Source organism: Cyclopterus lumpus, chromosome 21 (assembly GCF_009769545.1).
Source record: "Cyclopterus lumpus isolate fCycLum1 chromosome 21, fCycLum1.pri, whole genome shotgun sequence".
NCBI lineage: Eukaryota > Metazoa > Chordata > Actinopteri > Perciformes > Cyclopteridae > Cyclopterus > Cyclopterus lumpus.
In genome coordinates, this window is record NC_046986.1 from 8,175,901 (window position 1) to 8,183,632 (window position 7,732).

At 40.0% G+C, this 7,732-nt stretch overlaps 1 protein-coding gene across 1 annotated transcript; it reads left to right on the top strand.

Annotated features, from left to right (window-relative positions):
* The first annotated feature begins 290 nt into the window (after positions 1-290).
* Positions 291-6,520, top strand: u2af1 (U2 small nuclear RNA auxiliary factor 1). Its single transcript, XM_034562472.1, has 8 exons — positions 291-383; positions 1,612-1,699; positions 3,532-3,598; positions 4,099-4,148; positions 4,656-4,754; positions 4,880-5,013; positions 5,891-5,983; positions 6,096-6,520. Exons 1-8 carry the CDS (start codon positions 340-342, stop codon positions 6,310-6,312), a joined length of 792 nt encoding a protein of 263 aa, XP_034418363.1. The 5' UTR covers positions 291-339; the 3' UTR covers positions 6,313-6,520.
* Positions 6,521-7,732: the final 1,212 nt, after the last annotated feature.

Below are 7,732 nucleotides of genomic sequence, written 5' to 3' on the forward strand. Positions count from 1 at the left end.
AAGCACTACAGCACCGAACTATGAACTCCAAACCAATACAGTGACATCGACCACAGACAGTGTTAACACAAACTACATTAGGTTTTATTAAACAATATATAGGAGCTCCACGAAGATAGCATTTACTGCAGGGACAATTTCATTTGATCAAATTAGGTTGCCCAGTTGTGCAGAATTAACAGTTGTACTAACATTGTAATATTATTCGTGCAATTATTCGTGCAATTCGTTTTTGTCAGTAAACCAACGTTGCACATTTGTAGATTCCACATTTATTGTGAAGGAAGCGAGTCGGATGTGCTGTCGCTGTTGCTGCAGATTGATCACAGGCGAGCCAAGATGGCAGAGTACCTGGCGTCCATTTTTGGGACAGAGAAAGATAAGTAAGTAGTTAACGTTTATTTTGCTTATTATTAAGCCGTTTTGTAATCTTTTTCTGCATCGGTCCACTTAGCCTTGCACCTCCGCATACAGCGGGGTTTGCGGTCCGTACCGTGGGGCGTTACAGCGGCGCGAGCGGCTCGCAGCTAGGCTAGTGGTAGCAAGCTAGCTAACGTTTGTAAAATACCGCGCCGCGACTGTTAGCGCAACATCTGGGGGCTGGGCGGCGCGAGGAAGGTCTGGGAAAACAACCATTAAGGGTTACTTTTTCTGAATTAAAATGAATCACTCTACATATTAAATACTACTTAAACCGATACACTAAATACCACCTACCATTGAGTTAGCTAACGATAGTTAGCCACTTTATGAAAGCCATAGGAGCCTTTTGTTTCTGTATGAAACACGGGTGGCGTTGTTTTAACTAACGAAGCTTGTCTCTGTTATTAAGCCAATTTAACGGGAACTACACACATTTGAGAAATTCATACATGTTATTCATTTGGTCTGAGGCTGTACACAAATATATATTTATAATCATGAATTACACACCAAAATCAGACTCCAAAACTGTGAAAACACGTGACGTCTTCAAGTATACAATCTGAAACAGTTATAGAGAAGGATTTAAGAAATGTGTTTTCGAGGCTCTGAGAACACCCAGAGTAGTGTTCTTAGTAAAGGGGTACTTTTTCTATTTAAAAAAAAAAAAAAAGAGAACACTTTCAATAGAATAAAGCTAATTTAGGTGTAAAGACGAACACAATACATGTAGTCAACACAATTATTCAAATGTATTTTGTATGGAGCAGCTCCAGATAGACTTGCTTCGCTGGTTTCTGTCTTTGAGCAAGAGCAGCTTGTGTTCACAAATGTTACTGTAGATTTGTAGACCATGTAAATATCTTATTGTAATTATTATTAAGTGGTGGTACCCATTATAGGGTTCATTTTAGTTTTTCTAAACCACAGAAAATAAATTACACACAATGTGATGGATACAGAAAGACCTGAAATGATTAGTCAATTAATTGAATATTCAATTGAAAGGAAATTAATTGGCAACTTTCTTTTTTTAATTTATATATTGTAGTATATCAACTTTTTCGTTCAAGCAAAAAGGAGAATACACCTGTAAGCCAGCTTGCACTTTTTCAACTGTAGCAACAAAGTCCAGATAATGTCTTTTTATTTTTTACCTCATCTTCGTTGTTGTCTCTTTTTCCCCAGGGTCAACTGCTCCTTTTATTTCAAAATTGGTGCCTGTCGACATGGAGACCGCTGCTCCAGATTACACAATAAGCCGACATTCAGTCAGGTAAGATTGTAAATTCTTTAGTTCTAAAAAGTCTCAAGTAAACCGAATGGGTCGAGGCGACAGTGAGTCGTTCTTTGTTTGATACCCAGCTCCTACGGTCTGTCCTTGAAAAGGAACAAAATAACCCCACGTTGCTCCTAAATGTTTAGGATGAGTAAATTCACAGGTCAAATTTAATGTGGATGTGTACTTATTTAACTTTCTTTCAGCCATCTTTGAATCAATCTAATACTTGACAAGCAGCAGGGCAATTATGAACACAGATATTGCCTCCCAGTAATATCTTACTATAAAGCAATGCATCTCTGTCTTTATCTTTTATTTATCTTGAGCATTTTGAGAACCGCTTGTTCGATCTACTTCCGACTCGGCAGATGTATTGCTGGGGAACCACGGGAGTGCATGTGGTCAAATTTGGTGCAATTTAGACTCTTTCAATATTAATAAACTGTGAATTAACAATTGAAAGGCTCTCTGGTCAGCCGTGGGGCTCCAGGGCTCTGTCGATTGAGTCCAAGATGCCGTGGCGGGCATACTAGGGCGTATTGACTGTTGTTCACTCGACAACCAAACGCTTCTTCACTTCCCTGGTGTCAACACAAGCAGAGGGCCAACTGGAAGCAGAATCGAACCAGAGTGTATTTCACTGGTATGCCAGTGAATAATAGATGGGTAGATATATATTGTATTCATCCCGAGGGGGACATTTGTTTGAAGCAGCAGCAAGCATGTTTACAATATATACAATAAAATAACATAGCAGGGCACGACATATTACATTTAAGAATTTGAATAATAAAGGAAATTAAAGTCTGTATATAAAGTGAAAGCGGTGCACGGTTTATTGATGTTTGAGGAGGATCTGGCCAGATGTGATTTATTGTACAGTCTTATTGCAGTTGGCAGGAATGTTCTCCTGTATCAGGAATGTTCTCCTGTATCTGTCCTTGTGACAGCGGAGCTGAAACAGTCCGTTTGCAGGGACAGCGGAGAACGTGCTCCGTTGTCCCTGCAGGAGGTGGTGGAGAGGGTGGTCCGGGTTATCCAATATGGACAATAATAAGCAACATGGGTGTGTTTTGGGCATCTTTTGTAAGTTATTTCAGAGTACAATGAGTTAGTAGGGTAACAATTCTATATATATATTTTTAAATCTTGGTCAAGCGTCACCCCTGGTGCTGAGAATTAACACAAATATGGAAGTTCAAAAAACTGCAGTTCCTCAAATGTCCACTTGAGGGTGGCTCTAATAGCGAGTCAATCCTCTTAGACCCACATCTTAACATGCCCAACTTTACAGCAGAAATAATCAGGTTTACAGCCTGACATGACAACTGTACAGGGGGAGAATTTTTATACAACTCAACCTGTTCAATCTAAAGTTAAGCATAATCAAGGGCGTGGCTTCTTTAAGGGACAGGTGGGAGCTGTCTCCATTGCCGCATCACCTCGACCTGACTGCCCATTTTTGGATTTGCTGAGCTGAGGTTTAGATGCTGCCTGTATGCTGATGGTAGGAGCTTTGAGCTTCACACCGGCTCTTCAGAAACTTATGTGTGACGTCACAGAGACCGTATTGAATGCAGTCTATGCATCATATAAAACATTGGGGGGCCCAGGTTGTCAACATTGCCTAATGGTGAAGTCCCGCCCCTGTTTTTTTTTTTCCCCTGGTGAACCAGAGTGTATTTCACCGGTGTTTCTGACCATGAGCAGCTTGGGTGTGTAACGCAATTGTTTTGTTGTATTAAAACATTTTGTCAGGACCAATGAGGGCACTGCATAACTCTTAATCAAAACAAATAATCCCAATCTTTTTTTATTTCTTTCAGACTATTGCCCTCCTGAACATTTACAGGAACCCTCAGAACAGTGCCCAGTCTGCTGATGGCCTCACCTGTAAGTGTTTCTATGCCTTCTGTGTCTATAGAGAAACGGAGGTGTGCAGAGTATTCTTTAGGTGGAACAGGGGGACCAATATGTTAGTAAAAGCCCCCACTGGTGAAAGGTTAACTCCAATAGGAACTTGTTTTCAAACCAGTTGTGGAAAATCAAGGACTTGTTTTAAAAATAATGTTTTTAACAATTCCAAAATAAATATTTATTGGAAGAAGTTGTGTTTATAAATAAGGGCATTAAGGCCTTGCCAGACTAAACTTGGTAAGAGAGACAGAGCTCCTGCCTCTATTTTCTGTGATATGAATTGTGTAACTTGCATTATGGGATTGCAGGTGATGAAGACCAGGTTGTCCCTGGCAACGTATAATAAGTAAATAGTAACCTGTAAGGAGTCTCATCTGTGGTCCCTGTTAAACGCATACTTTATTAAAGAAATGATAAACTATAGCCATGTGTAGTTGTTTGATTTTCCTAACATCATTTTCTCTTTTCACCACTAGGTGCCATCAGTGACATGGAGATGCAGGAGCACTATGACGAGTTTTTTGAGGTACGTTCTGAATGTCACATGTAGGGCAGGTCTTCCTCAGACCCGGGCCGTGCCACTTTACAGCTGGTACATTTTCTTTTAAATGGAGGAAATAATGCTTCATGCTGATTCGCTTTTCAGTAGATGAGAAGATTGATACCCAATATGCTACATATGTACTAGCAACCAGTTAGCTCAAAGGCTATCTTGTGTGTGTGTGTAACAAAGGCGCTATGTTATAATGATAAGTGAGCTTTAGAGGTGCTGGTAGGTGGATTTTGTTAACATTTGACAGAATCAGGCGAGATGTCTACCCGTTTCCAGTCTTTGTTCTTAGCTAAGCTAATTAGCTTCTGTCTGTAGCCTCATTTCCACCATACAGACATTAAGAGTCGTGTGAATCTTCTCATCGAACACTGACTGAAAGCAAGCAAATGTTTCCCCAAAATGTCAAACTATTCCTTTTAGTGGACTGTTACTCAACATTGCAACAGATGCATCACGATACACTTCACTTTTCACCTTCAGGAGGTCTTCACTGAGATGGAAGAAAAGTACGGAGAGGTGGAGGAGATGAACGTATGTGACAACCTCGGGGACCACCTAGTAGGAAATGTGTATGTGAAGGTGGGTGTCTAAATCTAAAAGCCACATATTAACCCACCGCTGTAATACCATGTTTTCTTAGCTTGGATTCAGAGCCGGTGATTTTTTTGTTTGCTCCTCACTGTCTCCTTGATGGTTATCTCTAGTTCCGTTATGAAGAGGACGCTGAGAAGGCTGTGATAGACCTGAACAATCGGTGGTTTAATGGCCAGCCCATCCATGCTGAGCTCTCTCCCGTCACAGACTTCAGAGAAGCCTGCTGTCGCCAATATGAAATGGGGTGAGTGCTACGCGATAGGATGGAACCTAAATGTAAGAAACAATGTGCTCAATAAAACTCAACCATTCATTTGTTAAGATTAATACAAGGGGGAAGTTTCACTCTGTTTATACTTTCACTGGTTTGAGCGAGACCACCCAATTGCAACAAGGACCCCTTTTTCAAATGTATAATGTCCGGTCAGCCTCACTCTGCCCAAAAGTACCCCATAAGATAAAAGACAGGAACAATGCTGTTGACCAGCTTCTCTAACTTCAGTTTATTTATAAGAGGCCTAAAGCCAATGAACTGTAATATTTACAGTATTATCATCAACTATATTTACTTTGTTTAAGTCATCTATGGTGGTCACTTGTATATAACATTTTTTAAAAAAAACACTTATTAGATTATATTTTTATTCATAGAAACCTAAGTAACATTAGTAATTTCAGTTACGTATTATAAGATTCTTAGAGCTAATATTAGGAAGTCAATCAGTTCATCTTTAATATCTCTATGTTGTGTTATTTAGGTTTTCAACAAAACACAATGCCATTATAATTTACTTTTGTCCAATACGCATTTTCACCAAACGGAGCCTGAATGCATCATAATGTTAACCAGCGATCCTCCTGTTGGACACGGATTGGCTTTAATTTATTTCTGTTGCACTCACCGGGTATACAGATTGTTTATTGCCCTTTCATTGAGCCGTGGGGCCTTGGGTCGAACACCTGTTAGCAAATCGCTGGGATTTATAGGTTCTGACCTAAAGCGCTTGTTAACGGCATCGGCAGTATGTAGCACATCGCTGTAAAACCTGTTCAACATCATCAGTGATTTCCTGTCTTGCTCTTCTCTGCTGTGACTGATCAGCGTCTTCCTCTCTCCACAGGGAATGCACTCGAGGTGGCTTCTGTAACTTCATGCATCTGAAGCCCATCTCGCGTGAACTGAGGAGAGAGCTCTACGGGCGCCGGAGGAAGGGGTACAAACAAATTCGTTGCTTTTAAAAAAATGTTTTTACATTCAGGCGCTGAACTAAACATAGATAGTTGTTTTTATAACTATTAACAATCGCTCTTCCTTCACTTCCACAGACGCCATAGGTCCCGGTCTAGATCGAGAGAGAGACGCTCTCGCTCGAGGGACAGGGGTCGGGGCGGAGACAGAGGAGGAGGAGGAGGAGGTGGAGGTGGTGGTGGAGGCGGTGGTGGAGGAAGAGACGGAGGTGGTGGAGGAGGAGGAGGAGGTGGTGGTGGCCGTGACCACGAGAGACGTCGCTCCAGAGACAGAGAGCGTTCAGGGCGATTCTGAACCCCCAAGCCATGACTACTTGTCTTTCCCTCCCCGTATCCATCCCTAGTCTTTCTTTTTTTTAAAAAAAAGTTTGTACCCTTTCGGATCTATTCTAGGACTAATTGAAAGGTACCTGATTTTGAAGCTGTGACAGCATTGATGAACATGTTTTTTCTTGATTTCTGAAAATGACTTTCACCTCATTAAATTTCACATTTTTACTTAACGTGACTGATTTCATTAATTACAAAGCCTAAATCATGTTCTCATATGCTGGCTACGCCCGATGGAACGCAGTATAACTAAATGTGCACACTGACGATCGTAAGACCGTACATAACATTTGTGAGATCAACGTTTTTAATTGACGTCCTGTTCACTTAACCAGATTGCATTCTGGGATTTAAACCTCAGTCACTGAAAACCAAAGGCAGCGCAGAGATTAATTTTTTCGCACTTTTGAAGCACCCGATATTTATTGTGAACAATTGGCACCAACCAAGAGCAGAACAAACAAAACCTTTTATATCAGAACAAACTGATTTATTAGCTTTAATAATAATAATAATAACTTCAGTCTGTACTGTCTCTCTCCAGAAAAGGCTGACGAGGTCAAACAAAACCTTTTATATCAGAACAAACAACTGATTTATTAGCTTTAATAATAATAATGCATTTAATTTATATAGCGCTTTTCATAATACTCAAAGACACTTCACATAAATAAAACATCCTAAAAGCTAAAAATAAATAAAATAAGAATAGCTAAAATACAGGTAAAACAAATAAAACAAATAAATAGGGACTTTGAGTCGCTCGGACCCTGATAAGAAAACAAAAACAAAAAACAACCAATCACACATTAAAAGCAGTTCTGAACAGGTGGGTTTTGATTTGCGATTTGAATAAGGAAAGATCAGTGCAGTCTCGGATGAGTTTGGGGAGAGACACCCGTGATCTTCACTTCACTTGCTCAGGTTGTTTTAAGCTGAGATGTGTGTAATGTGTGTTGTACCTGTCGGTCTGTGCACGTATCGTGCACGTGTTGAGTTGGTTTACTCAACTGCTGGTTTCTCGTCTGACAGACAGGTGAGTATGAGGCTCTTTAATTAACACAAAGCGTTTATGAAATACTGTTACATTTAAATATTACACAGGCCGCTACATTGCATTCTTTATATGATGCCTATTTTCTACTTAAATTAATCTAAATGAGGAGTAACCAATGCCCACAGATGTCTGGGGTTTCATAAAATGTTTAAAAAGCCTTGCTAATGAAATGATCAATTAATATAAAACGTTTAAAAAAAATAATTACGAACAGATTAAGATCATTTCTGACTATACATTATTTATGATAGTTGTCTGATGATAGTCTGCAACTCCAGTTAGTGGATGCTGTGAAAAGTAAAAGACATACATTGATGATGGTCTGGCA

What these genes read in the sequence shown, in the direction of transcription:
- u2af1 (XM_034562472.1), top strand. Translation starts at nt 340, where the DNA reads ATGGCAGAGTACCTGGCGTCCATTTTTGGGACAGAGAAAGATAA. An exon ending in GTCTGCTGATGGCCTCACCT is followed by an intron (nt 3,599 to 4,098) that starts GTAAGTGTTTCT and finishes TTTCACCACTAG; the next exon opens with GTGCCATCAGTGACATGGAG. An exon ending in ACTATGACGAGTTTTTTGAG is followed by an intron (nt 4,149 to 4,655) that starts GTACGTTCTGAA and finishes TTTCACCTTCAG; the next exon opens with GAGGTCTTCACTGAGATGGA.